Source organism: Metarhizium album, assembly GCF_000804445.1.
Source record: "Metarhizium album ARSEF 1941 chromosome Unknown scaffold_1, whole genome shotgun sequence".
In the NCBI taxonomy this organism is placed as follows: Eukaryota; Fungi; Ascomycota; class Sordariomycetes; order Hypocreales; family Clavicipitaceae; genus Metarhizium; species Metarhizium album.
This window is the reverse complement of record NW_024467575.1, coordinates 3,662,709-3,685,789: the sequence shown is the minus strand read 5'-3', so window position 1 is coordinate 3,685,789 and position 23,081 is coordinate 3,662,709. Positions and strand designations below refer to the sequence as shown.

The 23,081-nt window shown below is 57.6% G+C and overlaps 9 protein-coding genes across 9 annotated transcripts; 3 read left to right on the top strand and 6 right to left on the bottom strand.

Annotated features, from left to right (window-relative positions):
* Positions 1-1,511: 1,511 nt before the first annotated feature.
* Positions 1,512-2,701, bottom strand: MAM_01061 (putative nicotinate-nucleotide adenylyltransferase; the record flags this gene model as incomplete). Its single annotated transcript, XM_040819860.1, has 6 exons — positions 1,512-1,593; positions 1,655-1,696; positions 1,756-1,826; positions 1,898-2,167; positions 2,224-2,396; positions 2,497-2,701. 6 exons carry the CDS (start codon positions 2,699-2,701, stop codon positions 1,512-1,514), a joined length of 843 nt encoding a protein of 280 aa, XP_040683125.1.
* Positions 2,702-3,972: 1,271 nt separating this feature from the next.
* MAM_01060 (uncharacterized protein) lies at positions 3,973-4,762 on the bottom strand (the record flags this gene model as incomplete). The annotated part of the gene is made up of 3 exons (XM_040819859.1): positions 3,973-4,122; positions 4,188-4,494; positions 4,563-4,762. The coding sequence occupies 3 exons, from the start codon at positions 4,760-4,762 to the stop codon at positions 3,973-3,975; spliced, it is 657 nt and encodes a 218-aa protein (XP_040683124.1).
* Positions 4,763-7,627: 2,865 nt separating this feature from the next.
* Positions 7,628-10,666, top strand: MAM_01059 (uncharacterized protein; the record flags this gene model as incomplete). The annotated part of the gene is made up of 1 exon (XM_040819858.1): positions 7,628-10,666. The coding sequence occupies one exon, from the start codon at positions 7,628-7,630 to the stop codon at positions 10,664-10,666; it is 3,039 nt and encodes a 1,012-aa protein (XP_040683123.1).
* Positions 10,667-11,948: 1,282 nt separating this feature from the next.
* MAM_01058 (glutamine-dependent NAD synthetase) lies at positions 11,949-14,276 on the bottom strand (the record flags this gene model as incomplete). The annotated part of the gene is made up of 6 exons (XM_040819857.1): positions 11,949-12,132; positions 12,303-12,692; positions 12,746-12,852; positions 12,920-13,680; positions 13,752-13,879; positions 13,960-14,276. 6 exons carry the CDS (start codon positions 14,274-14,276, stop codon positions 11,949-11,951), a joined length of 1,887 nt encoding a protein of 628 aa, XP_040683122.1.
* A 166-nt stretch (positions 14,277-14,442) lies between these two features.
* MAM_01057 (Nitrilase/cyanide hydratase and apolipoprotein N-acyltransferase) lies at positions 14,443-14,709 on the bottom strand (the record flags this gene model as incomplete). Its single annotated transcript, XM_040819856.1, has 2 exons — positions 14,443-14,523; positions 14,578-14,709. The coding sequence occupies 2 exons, from the start codon at positions 14,707-14,709 to the stop codon at positions 14,443-14,445; spliced, it is 213 nt and encodes a 70-aa protein (XP_040683121.1).
* Positions 14,710-16,356: 1,647 nt separating this feature from the next.
* On the bottom strand, positions 16,357-17,367 carry MAM_01056 (uncharacterized protein; the record flags this gene model as incomplete). Its single annotated transcript, XM_040819855.1, has 1 exon — positions 16,357-17,367. The coding sequence occupies one exon, from the start codon at positions 17,365-17,367 to the stop codon at positions 16,357-16,359; it is 1,011 nt and encodes a 336-aa protein (XP_040683120.1).
* A 920-nt stretch (positions 17,368-18,287) lies between these two features.
* Positions 18,288-18,647, top strand: MAM_01055 (uncharacterized protein; the record flags this gene model as incomplete). Its single annotated transcript, XM_040819854.1, has 2 exons — positions 18,288-18,431; positions 18,546-18,647. 2 exons carry the CDS (start codon positions 18,288-18,290, stop codon positions 18,645-18,647), a joined length of 246 nt encoding a protein of 81 aa, XP_040683119.1.
* A 720-nt stretch (positions 18,648-19,367) lies between these two features.
* Positions 19,368-21,407, bottom strand: MAM_01054 (tRNA (cytosine-5-)-methyltransferase NCL1; the record flags this gene model as incomplete). The annotated part of the gene is made up of 1 exon (XM_040819853.1): positions 19,368-21,407. The coding sequence occupies one exon, from the start codon at positions 21,405-21,407 to the stop codon at positions 19,368-19,370; it is 2,040 nt and encodes a 679-aa protein (XP_040683118.1).
* Positions 21,408-21,806: 399 nt separating this feature from the next.
* MAM_01053 (Ubiquitin supergroup) lies at positions 21,807-22,706 on the top strand (the record flags this gene model as incomplete). The annotated part of the gene is made up of 2 exons (XM_040819852.1): positions 21,807-21,835; positions 21,905-22,706. The coding sequence occupies 2 exons, from the start codon at positions 21,807-21,809 to the stop codon at positions 22,704-22,706; spliced, it is 831 nt and encodes a 276-aa protein (XP_040683117.1).
* Between the last annotated feature and the right edge of the window lie 375 nt (positions 22,707-23,081).

Here is a 23,081-nt window from a genome sequence, read left to right as displayed (position 1 = left end):
CTAATTTGCCGAGGCGGACGAGCTATGCGTCATCGGCTGTTGAGATGCTCGCCATTATCACTACTGCTCGGGTCTATAAGCGCTTGAGTCGCTAGTACGGGATTTGGGGACCTTGACCTTGTGGTGCCGAGTACCGAGTTACGAGCCTGTCATGGAGTGAGACACAAACTATGTACTAGTTACTCAAGTACGGGGCACCGTGGTCTCGCCAATCTCGTCACGGACAGGGTTTCCTCAACACACGAGTCAAGGGCTCCGCATGTCTTGCCGACAAGGCACTAGGCAATGCGGAAAGGCGGCTGGCTAGTGTAGACGCGAGACGACTCGTTGGCAAGCTTCCGCTCTGCCTTGTGATGCTTGATGTGTATGTAACAGGAGCGTCCCCGGGCATCGCGTCAGTTCAAGCAAGTACTCTTTCGCGACTGGTCAATGGAAAAACGTGAGGTGGGCAATGTCGCGAACCTCACAATTTGGTGCTGGGCCGGCCGGCTGCGGGCCGGGGCTCGCCGAAGGCGCCCCGCCCGAGGACGTGATCCAAAACGTCTAGGCAAATCTCAAGCCGGAGGGCATGGCATAAAAAGTAGCCATAAACTTAAAAGTCCGGCCGGCATCCCTCCCGCCTTGCCTACCTACCCCTGGCTGGGTCGACGTTTCGCCGGCATCAGGGCCTAGTACGTAAGTAGGTAGGTAGTTTTGAAAAATTCAAGTACGTACATACTCCCCGGTCTGTAAGCCACATTCACCGGCAACTACCGTCTCCTGGTCTAAAAATGCCCGTCACCACGTTTGAGACAGTACAGTATTGGCTTGATATTGCTGTCGTTAACGACAGTCCTTTTTTACGCGGCTTTTACCTAAATGACGCAATGGCCAATGGCGACCGTGTTGCCACACAGCAACTTGCGGTCAAAGCCTCACTCACCACGTGACTCGAGTACTTGGGTCCGTTATCAATCACGTTCTTCCGCTTTCGGATTGGCGCAGCCTTAAACAGACGCGCGTCAAGTCGAGCCGGGTCCCGCAGAGACAACCAAGCACCTTGGCCGTTGTCGCAACTGCAATACGTGCGTGCCTTGGATAAGAGGCCCAGAGCCCGGGTCGGCGTAAGCCCTTGCCGTCCATCGCCTCGTGTTGCGGCCTTGACGAGCCACCAGCTGCCTTGACCGGATTGCAGGAAGACTGCGTCGGGTGATTTTCGGTCCTGTGCAAAGGCAACCAGCAAAGTCATCGAACCGGATTGCATTTCAGAGCTCATGTCGAAGCCCAGTGGAGACCGATGGGCGAGACACACGCTCTATGGCTCTCTCGGCCAAATGTCTCTATTTGGCCCTTCCATCAATCAACACTAGAAAGGGGCGACAAGGCAACTGTAGAAAAAAGATGCAAGAAACGTGCCACCCAACGCCTCCAACGCCTCCAACAGCATCCGGAAAAGAAGTCACGGACTGCGCTTGATGCCACCGAGGTCTAAAATCCCGCCATGCCAAGAGCTCAGGCCGGTTCGGCCTGTCCTAGGAACCAGACGGCTGCACGGCCCTGCCCTTGCCCTTGCCCTTGCTCTCCTCTGTTGGTTGCAGATCCATGTCGCGGTACCTGAGGTGCAGAGTTAGCAGCGAAGCTCCTTGTCCTCATCGAGAAATGCACTGGGACTGACAGATTGTTGGCCATGATGTATTCGACAGCTTCCTGGGGAATCCTGGATTCCGTCACCATGTCAGACTTATTGGCATCCCATCAGACACTGGGTGAACTCACAGGTAATCGATGCTCATGTCCCTCTTCAAGAGCAGCCGAACCGTCGTCGAGCTGATGTTGTTGGTAACAATCTGCTTAGAAAGGCCCTTTAGCAAACCATCCACATCTAGGAGGCGCGAGGGACAAGGTGCTGCAAACTCACCTGTCGAATCACGTGGATGTTCTTCTCCCATCTCCTCAGCTGTCCCAGCGCCGTCTCGAGGTCGGTCCCCGTCCGCTCGAGGACAAAGACGCCAAAGTTGCCGAGAATGTGGTCGACATCGCCGACGTCCCAGACCTCGGGCGTCGAAATCGTCTGGATGAGATCCGCGCCCGCGAGGAGCATGATCTTGGCCGGCACGCGGGTGCCCTCGGTGGTCTCGACGCCGCCGCGGACGTGGTTGATTTCCCAGTCGAAATGGTCCAGGACGCGCTGAGTGCACTTTTCAGCATGCGCCCACAGTTGAGGGGTGTCTGGGGGGCGCTTACGGCAGTGGGCATGTAGAGATGGTTCTCAGCCTCCCATGTGTCGACCATGAGCCACTTGCTGGTGTTCTCGGCGGCAAGCCGGCACATGTTGACGCGGTGATGCGCCCGTACCAGGCCGTTCTTCTTATATGCATCGCCTACGGGGGAAAGGTAACCGCCGACAACATCGAAGCCTACAGTTGCCCAGTCAGCCACAAACCGAGCTTGCCCTCGACCGCGCCAGCCAGCACCAGGCAGCACTCAGGCGGGAGAAGGCGGAGCTGGGAGACGCACCTATATTCTTGGCATGGTCAAGTGCCATGGGAAACATGCGCAGATGCAGCAGCGTCACGGGGGAGAAGGAACCGCAGGCAACAATGATGAGCGGAACCTTGCCGGGGGCGCACGTCTGCTTGAGCCGGTGGGTCGGGAAGACGTAGCCCTCGGGGGTCATGCGACGGACAAAGTCGAAGTCGGAGCCATCGGTGGCGACGGCCATTGTGATTGTTGTCGGGGGAAGACGTGGGGGGAAGGAATAGTCGTTGTTGGGAAAGGAGTGTGTCCGTTTTGTTGCGCTGCTTCTCTCGGGTCGTGCACGGCGACGGTGACTCGGAGTGTCTGCATGCGGTCGGGTGCGACAGCGGCGGGCTCGGCACGGCAACGGGGGCCGCGAATGGAGAGAGAGAGAGAGAGAATGCCGAGACGGCAGGGCTCCCAGAGGAAGAGAAGGACGACAGGCGCAGACCAGGGAGCGACACCCCAGGACTGACTGCGTCGGGGGGGAGGGCAAGGAGCGATCAAAGCGTCGCCGTGGTCGTCGTCGTGGTCGTCGGTGGTGTTGATGCTTGGTGAAGAAGAGATTCGGGCGATATCGGGCGATGGAGGAGGAGTCGGGCACGTCGCAGTGGCGGGGCAGTTGATTGATGGTGGTGGTGCCTCCAGCCTCCAGTGGGCTTGGGGGGGAGGGGAGCGTCTTCAGCGCTGCCGTTGCAGGTCATGTCGGCCCCGCACCCGTCCTTGCGCTGCTCACGGACCACGGTCACCATCTCACACAATAGTTATTACGTCAATCATCGAGTTTGGTCGAGTACCAGACTTGGATCGCGCCCTTGGACCGGTGTACAAGGCAAGGGCGCGCTGCATGTATCGGTCCAAGAACTGCCTCTTTCTCTTATCCTGCGCATGAATTTGTCCTCTTTCAACGTCCATCTCCTGCAAGATGCTTTACAGCCGAATGTGAAGTCTCCGGCAGGCGCTACCGACATTCCCTGGCACGATGTAGGGTCCTGTTCACGAGGCTGGAGACGTCATGCTATGCGTGCATCTATTCAACGCGAGCAATTGGTATTTGGCAAGAAGGAGTTGACCCCCCTTCAAAGTACAGCACCGCTTTGCTTTGTCATGTCTCGCGCCTACGGACGCTGCTTGTGATTCTACTCCAAGATTCGTCGCCGTGGCCAAGTTCAGAAACAAGGAGACGTCTTGACGCTCGCTTGGTGGTGATTCAACTTGACTGCTGGCTGGTAGACGCTGGCGACTCCATTGTCCCACGTCACTAGTGAGAAGGAACGCATAACATGGACGATTTGTCCTACAGTTCCTCAAAGTGCGGTCAACTGTCCGAGTGTGATAAGCATGTCCGCGGCAACACCAACAACACCAAGCTCTTGCAAGCAAGGCCATGCTGGCGTAGACATTGACGCGTCTCACCAACTCCCCGGCCCGGCCGTGCCTCACCCCACGTTGGTGCCTGCACGCTCCTCGCAGGCCTCACATGTCCACCTTGCCGACGCGCGTATTGAGGAACGAGGTAGTGACCCTGGTCCTCTCGTTGGGGTAGAAATAATCGTAGCCCTGCACGGCATTGCAGCCATCCACGTAGACCGTGACCGGAATAAGGCCTTGGTACAAAATACTCCACTGGCAATCAAGATCAGCAATCGCGGCAACCGGGTGGCACGCTGCGGGAATATATGCAAACACACCGAAGCGACCTTTCCCGGGACAAAGTTCCGCTCGACCAGACCCGAAAACACGGCACCAGCCTGAGTGAGAAAGTCTGCGCTGATCAGAGGATAGTTTGTGTTCACGTAGCCCCTCCATATCTCGGGGTGCGCGAAATCTTTGAAGACGGAGGTGAGCGTGTTGTCGACGAGGCCATCCTTGGTGACGTTGGCAAAGTTGAACATGGATGTGGCGAGGCCATTTTCAAAGGTTTCATCGACCCGGACGAGCTTCTTTGTTGGAGAGTGGTACATGTAGCCATTTTGGATGTGGGAGAGGTTGTGGTTCCTGTGGGAAAGGGGCAAGGTTAGACGTCATCGGTTGGTGAACTATTTATTTGACGTGGTATTTCAGACGGGGGCGCGTATATGAGGCCGACATGCCATTTGTGCTGTATAAAGTGTGTCTGGAACTCTGGCTTCACTGCCGGTGGCTCGGGCTGCTTGAATTCAGAAGAGTATTCCAGGACTGACGGCGGGAAAGACGGGCAGTTGCTGGCTGCGGCAGTGACGGAGAGGAAGACGATGGCGGCGACGGTGACGGCGGGTACGAGCATGACGATAGCATTTGACTTGTTCAGACGGTTGGACTGGTTACGGATGGGCCGGGGAGCACTGAGCGCATCAACTTGAGCGTCTTGTTTGCGGCTCATATAGTTGTGTGGTCAGGCTCCAAGACTCGAATATCATTCATCATGCCGACGTATGTGCTTGCGCGTCCGCACACGTGATTGATTCCGCTGGGGCGTCGTTTAAAATTCCCAGGCTGAGCAAGATGTCATCTACACGATGCTCAAAGTAGGAACATCTGTAATCAGGTATCGCCTCGTCACACCTTGGTCCTCGGTCTGAGGTCATCTTGCCGCCACGCCACGAAGCAGGGCCAGGCGCCCAACTGCCTCCCAAATAGGAAAGTGACGGGTCTGGTTGGTCGTTTTCCACGTGACTCGCTCGCTTATCTTGCTTGGCCAGTCACGACGTCGGCCGATAAGTTACGCATTGAAGAAGAAAAAAGGGGTGAGGGGGGGCTACCCTAAGGTGGCTGGGCACCATTCAGCCCCGACGGTGGTATTGACGTTGCCCTGTACGGAGTAACGAACAACAACAAGGCTACTCCGTATAAAAACAACAAACTTCAACGAGAGAAATGCAATCATGATTGGACATGGCATGGGATCAGGGGACGCCAGTGGCCCGACCCGTTCGATGTGGCAAGAGGTGGTCAAGCTGGAATGGCAAAAACAGCCTCCAAGGGCCGCGACCACCAGCCACGTGCATTTTGGCCGCGGATCTGGCCAGACACCACGTTTGTTTAATGCAAGCAAGGCTCCGTTGGGAATACGTACTACAGATGGTTTCCGTGGCTGCGTACCTACTTAGGCAGTCCCGCCGAGACTCGTCAAACTGCCAGCGTCTAGACTCTAGATCTTCATCCCTCAAGGCCTGCCTTTCGGGATCTTGTTGTTTGTGTTTGATCACGAACCTGACGCGCTGAAGGGAGGGATCCCGCGACCGGAACTGTCCAATCAAGAACGTTTAATTGATGGGGCGGGGCGGTGCTTGCTTCTGTCTGGTGTTGGTGGCACCAGTGTGCCCAGTAGGGGCTGTGAATAGCCAACCAAGGCGGCGCGGCGCCGCTTTTACAAGGCTTTCTTTACCTGCTGAGCGAGTCAACCTTTCTTTGCGTCTTGGGGACCTGAGATGGGAGTCGGCAGTCGGACAACTTGTACAAACAAACATGCAAACTGCAGGAATGATGTGCATACGGCAGCTGCCGGCAGTCATCAGCGAGCGCACTCGTCATGTCTGCTCGGCTGCAGTGTCGTCGCGGTCCCGACCGAGTAAGTTCATGTCGCCGCCCAAGTCTTTGTTGGTCGCGGCCCTCACCCGTCATCATTTACGGTTCTCCTCCTCCTGCTCCGTAGTTAATAAAACAAACAAAATTGCAAATATTATGCTGCGCATATTAGACAGACCCAAGGCTCGTCACAATCTTGGCTTGTTAAATGACTTTTCGTCTGCACTCTGGAAGATCCCCGCCGACTCTGGGGACATTTGTCGGAACAATATAACAGGATGGGCGGACAATTCCATGATGAAAAAATATTGGTGACACACGAAACAAATATTCCGGGCACTGCTACAATCCATCCCTGCAAGTTCGACTTGTCACGTTCACGTCTGGGATCGAGGACAAAGAGGCAAACAGGGCTACGGTTGGACGCATCATTGCAAACTTGATTCTTCCCGCATGATGATGATGATGATGATGATGATGATGATGCTTCCGACCGAGACGCCCATGATGCTTGGGGCCGTGCTATTTGTGAGAGCACGACCCGATGCTTGGGCCTTGGCGCATAGCCTGAAGCGGCGATGGCGCTAATCTGGACTAGGACAAGTCCGGGTGATTGTCCCCAACCAACCTCCCGCAGGCACAGCTGTGCCAAGGGCCAAGGCCCAAGGGCAGCGATTCCGTCTGATGCCACTTTCTTTTTTCTCTTTTTCACCCCCCCCATTTTTCTTTTGGTTTTCTTTTCCCAGCCACCCACTGTGCACTCACGGGTGCCACCGACCCCCGTCGCCTGTTACTGGTCGCTGATTGCTGGTTGCTGCACGGAGTACGGATAGGGAGTGCTTGCACTACCTAAGTCGGTACCTGGCCTGAGTACCTAGCCTACTTAAGTTGCCACCGAGCCTACCTAGGTACCTAGGTACCTAGTTATTAGTGCCTGCCGAGGTACCCTAGTAAGGGTCTTCCAGCTCTCGCACCAGTCGCTCCTTCCTTCCCGCCCCAGCCTTTTCCTTCACCTTCACCTCCCCCGCCTGCTCCCCATACTCCGTATTGGCTGACCGCATCACCGAATCCTGCCATCACCACTCATGAGTCTCACCAGTCACCACTCTCGCTTCTCAACCTCTGCCCGCACACACACCACACAAAAGCATAAACACAAAAATCTCCCCGCACAACTTCATCCACGACACGGCGCGACTCTTCTTGCCCCGACCAGCGCCCATTCGACCTTGGCACTTGTCGACAAAGCGTGACCTGCGACGGTACGCCGACTCCACTCTCCCTCTGCACCACCGAGCACTTCGCACTTGGCACCACCACTCCGAGCCAGCCGCGACATTTGCGACGACGAAAAGAAAGAAAAAAAACGACGACGAACCCCCCCGAGGCCTCAACTGTCCCTCCGTCCGTGCTTCCGGCACCGATTGCTTGCAATCGACGAGACAGCCACACTGCAACCGCCATCGTCTGTTGACAACTATGAGTTCGCTTAATTGACACCAAGCTGTGGGCGACGTCGCACATTACCTCACAAAACACACCAACAGCTGACCTGTAATACTTACTTGTTCGACAACAAACACAAACTTGAGCAGGACGTTGCCAAACCGCATCACTGCCGGGTATGGAGACATTACGATTCAAACCGCGCCAGCCCATCGAGGATGAAATCGAGAACTGGGACGACGATGAGGATTTGGTGCTTGAGGCCCATGAGCTGTCGTTTCGCACCTCCTTGGCAACCACAGCCGGTCCCTCCAATCCCCGCGCTCTGTCGCGGCCCCCGTCTAGGCGACGAGATTCCACCTCTTCTCACCTTTCCTTGCGCTCTGAAATTGAATCCTGCCAGGGGGAAGAGCAGCAATTACATTTGCCGGGCGATGACGAATCCTCTACCATGGACGCCATTGCTGCCGCAGAGCATGCCGGCATTCCTCTGCCCAAGAATGTCCCTTCCTCTGCCCTCATGGGCGGTACCATCAAGCGGCTTGGGGGACGCAAGATTCGCAAGATTATCCAAGATGACTGGGAAAACGATCTCGAGCTCCCAGAAACCTCGCAGAGCCTCAGTATAAAACCAAAAACCGATGTCGAGTTCCCCGAAACGCTGCGGCAAGTGAGCGGCGGTTCCGTGCGGACCAGTCCTTTGCGGACCATGAAGCCGTCATCGTGCACCGAGCCACAGCGCAGGCTCTCAGCCCAGTCGAATACGAGCGCTCTCTCGTCCGCCCTCAACTTGGACAAGTTTAAAGACACGGAAGATGATGAGGACTTTTTTGGGGACGGCGTTGCGACAATCAAATTGCCAAAGGGGAGGAGCATTGCCCCCAAGCCCGTTTCTTTTATTACGCCTCCTACACCGCAAAAGTCTGAAACTGCCAGAGAACAAGAGGATGACTATGAAAAGGACTTGGAGCTGCCCTCGGACGGAAAGTTGAAATTGTCCACGAGGAGAGATATTCCAAAGACGCCATCATCCAATGTCGACGACGTGGATTGGGGCGAAGGTAGTCTCGGCACACGATATGGCGGCACCAGACGAGATGGCCGTTCCAACAGAAGCTCTTCGGCCTCGGCGCTCAGCCCAAGCATCTCGAGCTCCATCACTGCTGAGAGCGAGGACGAGACGTTTGACGGTCTTGTTCTGCCTTCTGGCCCATTTAATTTCAAGGAGCGCCTTCAGCAGCGCAAGAAGAGTTTCTCACCAGAACGTATCCCGGAAGAGTTGCCGTCGCCGTTTCCATCCCCCCCCAACAAAGCCGCCCCGGCCGAGGCCGACCGTGACGACTTCTTTGATGATCTTGACATTGGAGATGGAAATGTGTTTGGCCCCGGAAAGTTGACACTGCATCGCAATATCAAGGTCAAGGAGACCCAGCCTGCGTCACCCGCACGGCCCAAGGCTGCTGTGTCACTGACGTTTACGAACAAGCCCCAAACCCAGACCAGGATTCCGCGCTTAAGCCATGAACGAGCCCATTCAACCTCGTTGGAGCCAGTTTATGAGTCTGGCAGTTCAGCGGCGCCCTCGCGCAGTCGACGCTCTCAGTCTCGTCTCGGACACTCACATCAATCGTCTGTAGCCAGTCTTCCCACCCCGACGACTACCTCCCCCGGACGACAGTTTCCCCTTTCCACGCCACAGGGGCGACAAGTTGGCGCAAGATCATCATTTTCCTCCTTGAGAAGTGAAGCACTGACTACCAGTTCTCAACTACTGAAACAGAAGCGATCTCTCCCGGCGGTTCGGGGTCAGAATACGGCGCAAAAGCCAGTCCCTCAAAGATCGACAGACAGACCGCCGTCGAGGGCCGAGACTGGGCGACCCCAGTCTGCTTTGAGACCCAAGACACCCGTGGACAGGCAGCGCCCCGGCCTTACCGACAGCCCTGCGTCGTTGACGAGGAAGCCTCAGCCATTCTTGCCGGCCGGTGCAACGCAATCTCGGTCACATCACGTCGCTTCAAAGACCTTGCGCCAGTTCCGACGCCACGACTCCGAAAATGCAATCGACATCCGACCAACGTCGAGGTCCTTCTCTAGGTCGGGGGGACGATCGCCTAGTCCACATCGATACAGGGTTGCTGCCGATACCTGGGAGCGTCTGAGCAAGCCAAAGAACAAGAAACACTTTGGTGATGGCCATGAACTCGACGGATTCGATGACTTGCCAACGTCACGAGAGGCGGAGACGCGATTCATGAAGCAGCCTGTTGCCAGCGGCACCAAGACTACCATTCGAAATCGGCTGTACCAGAATATCCTGCCCGACAGGACTGCGACGCCAGCGCCGCCGAGTCCATTTTGCCCGCCAAAATCAGCGTCGACTCCGCGGTTTGCACGCGACACGGCCGCAAGTCGGATTGCCCGAGAGACGTCTCTGGCTCACCGCGCGCCAAGTCACGGCCCGTTGTCTACCATAACCGCTCAGCGAGAGGGTGGTGCGCCCGCGTCAAGGATGAACCTGAATCAGCAGCCCCATCTACCTCAGGCCACGGTGCGGTCGAAGAAGAAGACGAAGCGACCGCAGCAGCTGAAGCCACATCTCATTGCCAATCTCAACGCCGGCAAAGAGTGTAAAATCGTGGACGGCATGTTCTACAACGCCGAGACATTCCGCTGGGAGGGTAATGAGAATGCGCTGAATGCGTTTGATGCCACGGTGGCCACCCCGTCAACTACAACCGCATCCGCACACGTCACCCGCGAAAGAGAGGCATCTACCCCGCGACCCGCGCTGATTGCCAACTTCAGCGCAACTAAAGGCGTACAGGTTGTGGGCGGCATGGTTTTTGACCCCCACAACATGTGCTGGCTCAGAATGGGGCAACGCGACAAGACCAAGTCGGATGCAGGTGATACCCTGGATGGCTTCGACGCGCTTGACGACGAAGAGGATGTGTTTAAAGATATTCCCGACCTAGACGATAACGCCGCAGAAGACGACGGCGGAGAAGGCGGCCGGGTCAGTGACGTCAAGGATGACTGGCTCGTGGGCGAAGAGTTTGACGTCGGTCCCGAGTTTGTCAGACGACAGCGCGAGGAGGAAGAAAGATGGCGAAAGAAGTGCGAGAAATGGGTCGGCCGCGGGCCGCGAGATCAAAACACGTGGCGCTGGACGATTCGGGACCTCGTTGCTCACTGCGACGAGCTCCCCATGTGAGCATGCACCATCTACCAGCGATTGCTATCATTTCAGAATCATCAGCTATTTGGAGCACAGTACCCCGGATCCCAGGATTACAGAACACGAACACAGGCGTCTTCGAGTTGGGGCCAATCTTGAAGTTGAGCGAACAGGATTGCATCTGCCTTACGGTGGATAGAATAGCCATGTACAAAAGAAGGTTATTTGTTTTGCTTGGCCTAACCTCACCGCCAACAGAAGGCGGGTCGATACGGATTGCGTCTTCGTTCTTTCCTTCTCTCTTTCTTTTCTTTTCTTTTTTTTTTCGTCTCGATTGTATTGTACTGTATTGTCGTGTGTCTTTTCTGGGCAATAGACAAAAAAAGGATCTGGCTGGTGGCCGTGCATGGGAGGATTTCTGGCGATTGATTGTGCGGTGAGACTCTCCGCGCTGTGGGCTTTTTTTTTTATCACGACCGAGATGACGGACTATGATGCTTGACGAACTTTTCTTTTGTTCTTTCTTTCCCCTTTTCTGCATTGGTAGCAAGCTGCGTGGGTTAATAATACTGGTTTCTGCAAGTCCCGCGCTGCTGCCTCGTCAATGTGCGCGCGTCGCCAAGTCCTGAGCGTCAAATAAAGACGTCCCTCGTCTTGTTCTTGTCGGCCAGGCTCGGCGGGGGCCGCGGCTTCTTTGCACGGCTGCACCCGCGTCGTCGACGGAGCACGTGGCATCGGGAGGGACGGCGCGCTGAGACGGCCGCTGGGTTCGCTCCGTCTCATCCCGCAGCCCCACCCGTCGCGCCGACCTCCGACCTCCGCCCGACCTCACCGCCGCCGTGGACAGACAGCGCCCCTTGGGCCGTCCGGCCGGCCCCTGAGCGAACCAAGCTTCTTTCTCACCGGATTTCCTATTGAATCGAGCCTCTGGATCTGAGCGCCGGTGCAACGTCCTGCCGTAGCAAACCGTCTCCGAGACCCAGTGCCCACGTAGATAACCCCAACGAGGTCGGTGCTCAGAGAGGGACGGGATCCCCCAACGAGTGCCGCGCCTTCTGTGCCGAGAGTAGAGTTGACGCCGCCGAACGGGAGACGAATCACGTCCTGTTCATGTGGTTGTTTCCCAAGGGCCCAGTTCAAACAAGGGCTTGTGAGTTACTAGGTCTCGCGCGTCCCATGTTGGTTCAATTTTTCGAGTCTTAAATTACCATGCACACGAAGCTGGCCGTTCTACTTCTACCCCCTCTACATCGGCTTTTTGCTCTCGTCCCGGGTCCCGTATGCCTTCTCTAACCTGCTAGCCTCGCGGTCGATCCTCTTAAAACTCCAACTCTTCCAGAATGGCGGATCTAAGACATCCAGTCAGTGGAATGGGCTCGCAGAGCGTAGCGCCAGCGGCGAGGAGGGGAGAGCTCACAAAGAAACGGACGTAGATCAAACCGGTTCGAGTCGCACGAGTAGCCTTGGTGCAAGTTAGCGAAATGCGGTCCGCACAGGTTGACCTGGGCAGAGAGTGCAATTGATTTGACTGACTGTTGCAGTGCAAAGACGCCGTGAGCGTTTCCCTCTTGTGGGCATTGATGGCACTGTCCGAGTTAGCCGCAAGCAAACCCGAAAAGAGCCTGGTGCTCGTCTCGCGAGGATGGCCCCTCGGAATGTCTCTCCCACTCACACAAAATGATGAAAGGCCTTGACCTTGGCCGCAATTTCGGCAGGCTCCAGACGCGGAGCATCGTCAACCTCGTCCCGGTGTCTACCCCACAAACGGACCAGATGCGTGAACATGGAATACGGGCCCATCTTCTTCTCCTTGCGAAGGCGCCCGAATAATGTAAGCTCGGCGTAACTCATTCCCATGTCCACCTCGTCGCTCTGGCAGTATTCTTCCGTGACCGGTTCTAGCTCAGCCGTCGGCGTTGCCTTGAGCGTCTCATCGAGCGCTGGGAGTGAGAACTCTCCCTTGGCCCACTCAAGCAGACGAACAAGATCTTGCTTATCGACGGAGCCGATTGGCGAAATGTCTGCCGCGCTGTTATCCCATTTGGTAAAATACCCGCGGAGTCTGTGGAGCGTTAGCGTTGGGAAAGACACTCAAGGCAAGCAGGGGTTTCGTACGACTCTCCCACGTTACTTGATCCAAGGACCAACAAGCCGCCTCGCAGCTGGCGTTTGAGAGGTAGAAGCTGCGCCCATGTGTATGCCGTCACCATTCGAATGCGTGCCTTGGTGGAATTAGGTCGGTTGCGATCAAGACCTGACGGAGGACGCTGTAAGAGGGCCATGGCTCACCTGGATATTCTGCAAACTCTTTCCCTCTTCGTCACTCCCACCTTCCATCCTGAAGTTGGGGTGGATGTCCAGACTCTCAGTCACCGTAGTCTTCATAGCGTCGTAAACCGAATCGATGCTCATTTCCATGTGATAGCTCCCGAGGCTGGAAGCTATGTCTCGGGCACGCTGGCGCGTTTCTCCGGAGCTCACCCGCGCTCCCATGTAGACGGTGTGCAGGACTCTATGGCACAGCTCCTGGGCCGTCTTGGGGAGGGGATGATCACCAAAGATGCGCCTGAGAGTGTCGGTGACGGTCTTGTTGCCAGCATCCATGGCGCTGATGGCAAGTCTAGCCATGGCGTAGACGAGGACGGCCGTGGAGCAGGAATCCAAGCCTCCGGACAGCGGGATCAAGTACCCGCTGCTGCCGGACCTAGCAAGGTAGTCCCAGAGCCAGCATCCGGCCGCGAGGGCCAGTTCCTCGGCAATGTGGTGATATTTGGGTTCCCTCGGCAATGTTGGGCGACGAGAGAGGTGGGCGTCGTCCTGGTCGGGGCTCAACTCGAAGGGGGTCTGAATGCGGTAGTACTGTAGGGTCTTCCTGGCTGCCTGAAAATTGCGCGACGAGACCTGCCGGTGGGCGCGAATGTCTTCCAGGTCAACAGTTGCGACTGCAACAGACACGTCTTGCAGGGTGAACTGGGGCGTCGCGGCCAGGAGCTCCCCGTTTAAAAATATCATGGAGCAGCCGTCGTAGTACACTCGCTCGCCGTCGCAGCCTACAACAGCAACAAACAGCGACTGGTCAGCAGCTCGCCGCGGCAGCACAGCGCCTTGAGAGGAGGCGTACCTTGCTGGTTACTGTACAGGTACAACCCCCCAACCTTTTTGGACTGGGCGGCGATGAGCTGCACCCGATCGCCGAGCTTCTGCAACTCGTAGTGACTGCTCGAGCCATTGGAGAAGATCTCGACGCCGCTGCGTCGTTGCGCATCAGCACTGACGGGTCAAAACGCAGCAGTTCGGGGGCACGGAGTGCTGTTGCAGGGAGCACATACTCGAGACTCTGCAACACGGAGCCAGACTCGGGGGCCCACAGCTCTTCGCAATACTCACTTCCGTACGTCGAGTCTGGCGTGGAGAGCACCACGTCTCCAAAGGGTACGTGGGTGGCGCCCTGCAGCTTTTGCAGCATACGAGGCAGATGATACTCCTCCCACCCGGCCCTGTTCATCCACGGCGTGAACCAACGGGTTTCTCGGTAGTTGCCTGCAGCGCAGATGAGCGCGGGACAGCACGGAGCGGCTTGTCCAAGGTTGTCACCGACCTGTGTTGGCCAAGTCCATCTTGGGTCTGACGTAGAGAATCTTGCCATTGCACAGCACAACTCGGCAATTCCATATCGTGTTCCTGTGCTGTATGGGACACGAGGTATCAATCAAGATGCCGTGACAGGTCTCGTCGCTCATGATGCGGGCAAGCATTTCAAAGCTGTGCAGGAACGTGTCGCTTTCCAGGAAGTCTGGCAGTCGGATGACGCATCAGTACGCCGCCGGCGATGCCTCGAGGATGTCAAGGAGCCACTCACGGTCGTTGCAACCGTAGCCGGTGATTTCGAGCTCCTACAGAGTGTCACTGGCATTCGAGGCGACGCAAGAGCGAGGCGAGCAACATACCGGTCCGACGCGGAGTCGGGCCCCGGCGGCCTTTGCTTGCCGGATGGACTCGATGATACGAGCCGTGTTGCCCTCGAAATCCAACGCCCATTGCCTGAGGGAGCAGGTGGCGACGGTGACGCACCGGCCCATGTTGACTGATGTCTTGTTCGCTGGCGTCGCCGTCCTTTGTCTTGGTGACGAGGAGAAAACAATGGTCAGCTACACAGAAAGGACGTCGCGACTCGTGACTCGTGGGTCAAGCTCGTCGAGGTGGAAAAGTGGGGGCGGGGTTGCGGGCAGAAATGGCGTCGCCAAGAGGCCACTTTTGACGCAACTTGTTACCTCATCGCCAGCCTTGGTTGCATGTAACAACTATGTAGTTACCAAGTGAGGGCCCAGGAAATGCGCGGATCCTTTCTTTACGACTCCAGGTTCTCCGACTCTGCCAATCAAGAGACGGCGATGAGCCACCTCGAGCACCCAGTGGCGGTTGGAGATGGTGCGAGCATCCGGAACGAGGGATTCACCAGCTGCCCCTAGTCGTCGTCTCGGTCAGTGTTTAATGTTCAACATGCTCACCTGGGCCGCAGAGCCTTGGACAAACACGGTACGCCCTTTGAGCAAGCAACATTTACACTACCGGCATAATAACCTAGCCAACAGCAAGCACAGCACAGCACGGCACAGCCCATTCCATCTAGGCCCTCCGCTCCTCCAAGCCCCAACCCTTGAGATTGACCGTGGTCGGGTGTTTCCCAGTGCGCATGACCACCCACACGACCTCGCCATCGCTGTCATTGACTTCTTGATGCTCCGCATAGGCCGGGATGAACGCAAAGTCCCCCGGCATCAGGTCCTGCCGCTTAGACCCTCCGTCGAAAACAAGCGACCCGTGGCCACTAGACGCGAACACTATGGTGTCCTGATCTGATGGACCTTAGCACTCGGCCTCGACATGCAAAGACGGCAAGCAAGCGAGAGCATCGGACATGGGACATGCACAGGGGACGGGTGGCCGTTTGAAGATACCTTGGTGGTGGTGAACGGCAGAGGCCGTGTGTGGCTGTGCCGTCATGACTGCGAACCCGGTCAGATGTTGGACTTGACTTGACTCGTGGTCACGGAGACGATTTGCGATCCCTGGGCGCTCAGGCCGACCTACCCAGCGAACATATCTTGTCCGATTGCCCAACAACGCCGCCCCTTCTGATCATGCCGTGCGTCTGGCTGATGCCGGGGTCTAGCTCGCTGCCTCGTATGATCTGCACAGATGCCGGCATGGCGGAGTCGTCGATTTGGAAGGTTTGCCTCTTCAAGTGCTGGGGCAAGGGGTGGAGTGAAATGCAGACGATGTTGGCTGGACTCTCGCTGTTCAGGACTTGTTGCTCACAGCTCCCCTTCGCTGGACATGGACCGTTTTTATACCCATGGACCGGGGCGATGAAGTCGAGCAGCACCCGGCGCTCGGCAATGTCGGATGTTTGTTTCCCGGGTGCCATCAGACTGGTGCTGGCCGGACGTCGCGCTAGCTCCAATGTTTGTTCTTTTATTTCTACCGGCCAGTGGCGTCTGGCTTCCTAAACTACTACACGAAGCTCGGTGGCATGCTGACGCGTCAAGAGCAGTCAAGCGCTCAGGCAAGCCCTACAGATGCGTGTTGCTACGGCACTCCGTAGAGTGATGGCTGATGACCAATCGATACGCCCTCGCCCTTGTCTTTGTCCGGATGCCAAACTCAGAGCCCGACACCTTGCCAAGCACCAAGCACCGGCCGGAGCAGCCCAGGCCCGGCGGCGACTACGTCTCCTTTGCCCAGTCCGGATCAATCTCAATGTCCTCCACGCCGACGCAGCCGGTGAATCTCCCAGACGCAAGCTCGTCTTCCAGCGCTTTGAATACCCTCTCTAGGTATACCTTTTCGGCGGGAACGTCAATGCCGACAAACTGCCCAGCATTCATCATCTCCTCGAAGCAGGCTCTGCCGAGCTTGGAGACGTCGCCGGAGCCGGCGCTGTAGATGTCCCCTGCGCGCTTCCTCCAGGACAACCACCTGGCGATGCTGAAGCCGGGCGGCATGTCTGCATCGGCCACCAGCGGTCCCACGGCATACAGAGTGGCGTCGTCCTCACCCTCGGCCGGCGGGGGAGGGCAGTAGTTGTCGCTCGCCATCTTGACGAGCTTCGTCTTGCTGTACCTGAGCCACTCCCGGCAGGCGGGGAGCAGGTCTGCCAGAGTCTCGGGTGGCAGCTCTGTCTCCAGCGCTCTGACGAAGAGCCAGAGTGCACAGCGAGACAGCTGGGGCGCACCCACGCCGACGGCACAGAGCTTGCCTGTGAAGGCGGCGAGGCTTGCTCTCTCGGGGCCGGTGAGCGCGGCCGACTCCGTGACCCAGAAGTCGTAAAGGTCGTCGGCGAGGTAGGGGAGGTCGGTCCAAAGCCACTGGCCGTTGGACATGGTGACGGCTTCTTCCGATCTCTTGCTCTGGTCGACGGCATCTTGCTCCGTCGGCCTGAAGGCGCCGAGCTCTCGCACCTCGAGGATCAGTGTGACGAGCCTGTCGATTTCAGCACTGTCGGCCGGCTGCATCTTGGCGGCATAGATGAACTCGTCCCAAGCATCGTGAAGAAACCCCTCGATGCTGGCCAGGTCGTACGTGCGGGAGAAGTAGTTCTGGCCGATGCGAAAGAGGTCGTCCCGGAGACCTTGGCAGATTTCGCGAGCCTTCTGGGGGTCCCGTTCATACGCGTTGCGTTTCTCGGCGCGAGTTGTGAGCGGGATGGAGCAGCCGCCAGTGGGACAGTCGGCCATGTTTCGTCTCGTGCTCGCCTCTGCTCTCGTTCTTGTTCTTGTTCTTGTTCTTGTTTTCCGTGGGGGATAGCAAGTAGATGGTGGTAGGGAATCGGATAGTCAGACTCTGGAGTGGAAGCAGCAGCGGAAGAGACTGACGCGCGGCACAAACGGTTTGTTTCGACGGTCGAGCTTATGTACTGCCGTGCCATGCCAACGCTGCACCCGATCGGCGGCGCTGCACGTGCCTTGGAACTGATTGCCTGCTTGCCACTTGCAGCCAGACCTGTCACTTGCAGCAGGCAGTCAGAAAGGAAGGAAGCATGGACGCAGCGGTGCGCAGTCATCACTCATGACGTCCGGATCGTCGTCGACTTGGCCGCGTACGACACGACGCCCCGACAACCCCATGAGGCATTTGCCGACTGGCTTGAAGTGCAGCCACGCCCGATTGGCCGATCGTCCGGTTGTCCGGCACGTCGCTCTCGTTGGTCTGTGCAACGTGTGGTTGCGGTGACACGGCTCGACATATTCACAACCTCATCGAGCTCGTTGCGCGCCATGCTTACCGATTTGCGCGGCGTTTTACTCCTTGTAGTCTTGCCCGAAAACCCGCATCTTGTGCGGCAGTAAGCTGGTGTGCCCAACCGCCTTTCCTTCGAGTCCCGTCGTCACCCAGGACCTCGCCATTATCCTTGGCTTCATTGCCAGATTGTCGGCCATGGCCTGGTCATGAGCTGGTGTGTGCCAAGGTCTTCTTCATTGAGCACACGCCGAAAGGCACATATACACGTATATATATATAGGCATCGCTCTTCCCGGCTCTCTTGCTCGATTGTCCTCCAGCAGCACCACCATTCAACCACTTCCCATCTGCCATTCTACAACCGTCGACTCTCATCATCGCAACAACCCCTTCCCAACTTGTTCAACTCATCAACATGAAGTTCCAAGCCATCATCGTTCTCCTTGGCGCCGTGGCCTCTCCAATCCTGGCCTCGGCCGTCCCCAACGGCGACAATTCCGTCAGGTCCTCTGACGACGCCGAGCTCCTGGCCAGAGCTGACATCTTTGCCAGGAAGACGGTGAGTCCATCTCGATTCCCCCGGTTGCTCCCGCTGCCGTTCTCCCTCGTCCATGGCTCACCTGCTCACGGCAACCGGCACCTTTGCTAATCTCGCATTCTCGTCTCGTCCCAGTGCTCGGGAACCTGCAACGAGAACGGATGCCACTGCACCAACCCCGTTCGTGTTTGCTCCTGCTCCAAAGACAACATTGGCAAGTCTTGCAAATGCAAGTAGACGTCCTCGGGAGGAAACGTGCGTCTCTGGAGAGGCGTCTCCAGCGTCCCTTGTGTCTCTCCGAGTCCTGGGCCTTGGCCCATGCGGGCTCCCAGCTACTTGCGGCGGTAGGCAAAGGGAGCTGAGCTGACTGGGTCGTTTGGGTTGGGAATCAAATGTTGCAGGACATGTCTCTTTCGTCAGTCACTCGTTTAGTCCAGGCCGCCTCGCCTGAAGCACGTTAGCTGCCAAGGCCTCAACAGGCCGCGGCGGTACTTGCGAATACATCATGACAAACCACGGAAGAAACCCATTTCCTTGCTGCCCGATTTGTCGGTGGCTCATCACACGGAGAAGTAATCAGTTGAAAAGTGAAGCCTTGTTTGCAAGTGGCCCGGACACGCGGTGGGCGCCAAGCAGAGCCAACAAGTGCATGTGCGTACTCCCAGTCGAGATGCTGCGCAGTGAAGTAGTAAAAAGTCGGAATATAGCCAGAGCTCTGTTCACCCCCGTCACTCGAACACTGCAGCTGCTTCCTTCCCCCCCCCCCAGGGGCCACGGTCCACCGACGGCCTCTTCAACAAGGACAGCGGCCCCGAGAGTCGAGACGGACACATCAAACGGGCAGAGGGGACAGAATCGCACGCCCCGACAAGATTGATACCATTTTCAAACTCCTGTGCTAAACATGTGTAGATAGAGCGGCCCGCTTTAAAATCCACGCCTCCACGGGACTCGCCGTCACTGAGACCCCCTCTTGGCCTTGGTGTTACTCCTCGGATCCAGGCCGCGTCTGCGCATGGCATTCCTCCGCCCCCGCTCAATGTACTCGTTGTCCTCGTCCTCGTCCCAGCCGCCAAAGTCGTCCTCGCCGCCCTCTTGGTCGTCGGCAGATATGGGCGTCTTGTCAATGGTGTCGTCCTCGCCGCCGTCGCCGCCGCCGCCGCCGCCGCCGCCGGGCGCGCCCGCCCTGGGGGTGTGGCCCCGGGGAGCCTGGGTGGGCGTGGGCCCAATCTTCTTAAACTTGGCGACGTAGAAGCCGTCGACGTTGTACGCGTGGGGGTAGTACCTCCTTGTGAGGCGGAGACTGGGGTCGAACTTCTTGCCCATGAAGCTTGTGAAGCCCTCCTTTCCAAAGGCCAGCCCCGTGTCGACGAGCCTGACGTTTGGCCTGCGCCTGAGCGCGTACTGGACGACTTGTTCGTTCTCCTCAATCGTCACCGAGCACGTCGAGTAGACTATGTACCCGCCCGACTTGCTCGAGTGGTTGACCGAGTCGATGGCCGCGATGAGCAGCTGCTTCTGCGTGTGCGGCAGCTGCATGAAGTCGAGCTCCGTCTTGTTGGTCTTGACGCTGGGGTCCTTGGCAATGACGCCCGTTCCGGAACAGGGTGCGTCGAGGAGGACGCGGTCAAATCCGCCCATGGGCTTGGGAAACTCGCGCGCGTCGTAGTTGGACACGATGACGTTGCGGGCGCCGAGGCGGTGGATGTTGCCGATGAGGCCCTTTGCGCGGGCCTTGTTGGGGTCGTTGGCCACGATGACGCCCGTGTTCTTCATCATGGCTGCCATGTAGGTTGTTTTGCCGCCCGGGGCGGCAGCCATGTCGAGCACGCGCTCGTCCTCCTGGGGGTCGAGCGCCATGCAGGGCAGGAAGGAGGAGGCGGCCTGGAGGATGTAGTGGCCGGCGAGATACTCGGGCGTGGCTCCGAGGGGCACGCTGCTCTCAAAGACTTGCAGGCCGACCTTGGACCACTTGCCAACCGGTTCCAGGGTGACGCCGCGGTTGATGAGGGCCTGCGCGAGATCGCGACGGTGCGTGCGCAGGGTGTTAGTGCGGACGACGACGGGACGGGCAGTCTCGTTGGCTTCGAAAAAGGCGAATGCCTCCCGGGGGGGGAAGAGATTGTACAGCTTTTCGGCGAGATACTCGGAGTAGCCGTAGTATGCGCACACATCCTTGATCAACTGGGCAGTGTACTCGGATCGCGAGCGCCCGTCCTCGGCCAGATTGGCAAAGTCGTCGAGCACGCGGACGTTTTCCGTGATTCGCGTCCGGAGAAGCTGCAGATCCGGGGCGAGGAGGGCGTTTGTCTTGGCAGACAGCTCGTCGTCCCCGGCGTCGTCAACGACGTGCGGCGTGTCGCCGTCAATGATGTTGGTCTGCAGGGCGCTCTCGGCAATTTCGGCCGCGTTGGCAGCCGCTTCCTCGGCCAGCTTGCGGTCCAATTTTCTCGAGAGTCCTTCAATGTTGGCGGCCGTGAGCTTCTCCTCGGCGTCAGACTCGTCTTCGTCCTCAGAAAATATAGGCTTCCCGACATGGTCGTTCTCGTCGCCCGAGTCAAACACGGATGAGTCTGAGCCCAGAAAATCGTCGCCCAACGTCGCGCCCTCGCCCTCGCCCTCGCCGTCGTCAAGGTCGGATAGTTTTTCGATACCCAAGTCATCTGCGTCGAGCTCGTCGTCATCGAGCTCGACATCGCCGTCTTCCCGGTCCGGCATGGCGGGTTTGGCTTGCCTGCCTTTTGACTTGCCATTGGGCTTTGACTTTACCAACTTGTCGCCATGGGACTTGTTCGACGCGGCAGACTTCTTCACAGAGGCAGCAGAGCCGTTGGCTTTGGACTGCGCATTCTTTGCTGTTCGTCTTCTCTTCTTGTCGGGAGCTTCTGCGGGAGTGTCGACTGGCATGCCAGCCTTGCGCTTGAGTCTTGCATAGTGTTCTTCTGAAAGGGGCTCGGGGGCACCCTGTTTTCTCTTCATCCGCCTTCCGGCACCCATGTTGTGCAACTTCTTTTCTCGCTCTTCTCAAGAGCAATCAGCGTGCGAGAGGAGAGTCGGCCGTGAGAAGGACCGGCGACGATTCGATGGATGTACGGCGACTTGCGAGAATCAACCAATGCGCCCCGCCTGACTTTTTTTTTTTTCCTCTCCAGTCCGATAACACTTTCTTTGGTCGGTGAAACTTCGTATCGAGGCTCCACTTCGAACCCGCGAGGCACCCACTTCAGACTTCAGTCTTGAGTTGACAGTACGCAAGAGCGGCAGTGGAAGCCGAGCTGCAATCTGCGTTCTCCGTCCGACAAACCTGCACAACATCAGCCATCGCTCTCAAGAAACCAGTGCAGCACCTGCAGACAGCAAAAAAAAAAAAAAAAAAAGCCAGAATTCAACCCAGCAATGTACGCTCTCGCGAGCCTGTACTACATGTAACCCAACCCGTCGGCCGCCGCCATCCCGCACGACGCCCCGCCGCTTACCTAACTCCCGCCTCCAAGCTTCCCGCTTCTGAAGGCCGAAGCAAACATCGCCATTCCTTCATCCATTCGCCTCGCGCCCAGCCCTCTCCGCGCCTTCGCCTTCGCCTTCGCCACCATGGCGGAAGCAGCATTCGCCAAGACGTTCCTCTCAAGCCTCGACTCCCGCCCCATCAAGCTCTCACCAGACCACGTCGAAGATGCCAAATCCTTCCCGCCCCGCCCTCCCGTGCGTCCTTCCCTTCCCCAGCCCAACAAAAGGGCCTGTAACAGGACAGGACCAGAACAGGAGAAAGAAGCAAAAACTCACAAAATGCAGTACATCCTCCCCCGGATGCCCAACCCCATGAGCAAGCCCAGGACCGTCCTCCCCGGGCAAGAGCGCAGCCTCACCGTGACCCTCAAGTCCCTCCGCAACCCGCCGCTCGATCTGAAACTCACCTCGCAGCCGCTCAACACGTCCATACTCGACATCAAGACCAGGGTGGCGCGGCAGACGAGCATACCGGTCGACAAGATGAAGATCCTGCACAACAAGCGCCCCCTGACGGACAGCAAGGTCCTCAAGGACGTGGTGGGCGATTCGGACCTGCGGCTCGACTTGTCCGTCATGGTCATGGGCGGCGCCGCGGCCATGCAGCCCGAGGGCAAGGCCGACGCCGCGGCAAAGGCGAGTGGGTGGGATGCCCTGACCACGGACGCCTTCTGGGACGATTTGAGGGGCTTTTTGGAGCAGCGGCTCAAGGACGAGAATGCCGCGGCCGACCTGGGGGCCTTGTTTAAACGGACTTGGGAGTCTAGTCGCTCTGCAACCATGATCTGAATTGTAATTTTATCGTGGCTAGGAATGGGGGTTGGCAGCGCCGACACAAGCCGGCGTCGATGTCATGAGGATGCACTCCGGCGCACAACGTCGTCGGGAAATCAAGGCCAACTGTGAAGCACATCCAGCGTGATTTTTATTTCCGTCTTCCCATGATGTTGATTTCGCCCACGACTCGCACATCTAGCAGCTACGCCAACTCTCCGCCGACATGAAGAATCCCAAATGCATGCGTCACCATTGTATAATTTGCATCCATCCGTGTTTCAAATCCTACACCGTCGCCGTCGTCTCTTTTTTTGGCGTCACAACTCGGGTTGGCTTTTATTCTTCAGCAGATGAAACAGGGGGGTGAAGGAAGGGGGGTTGGTTCAG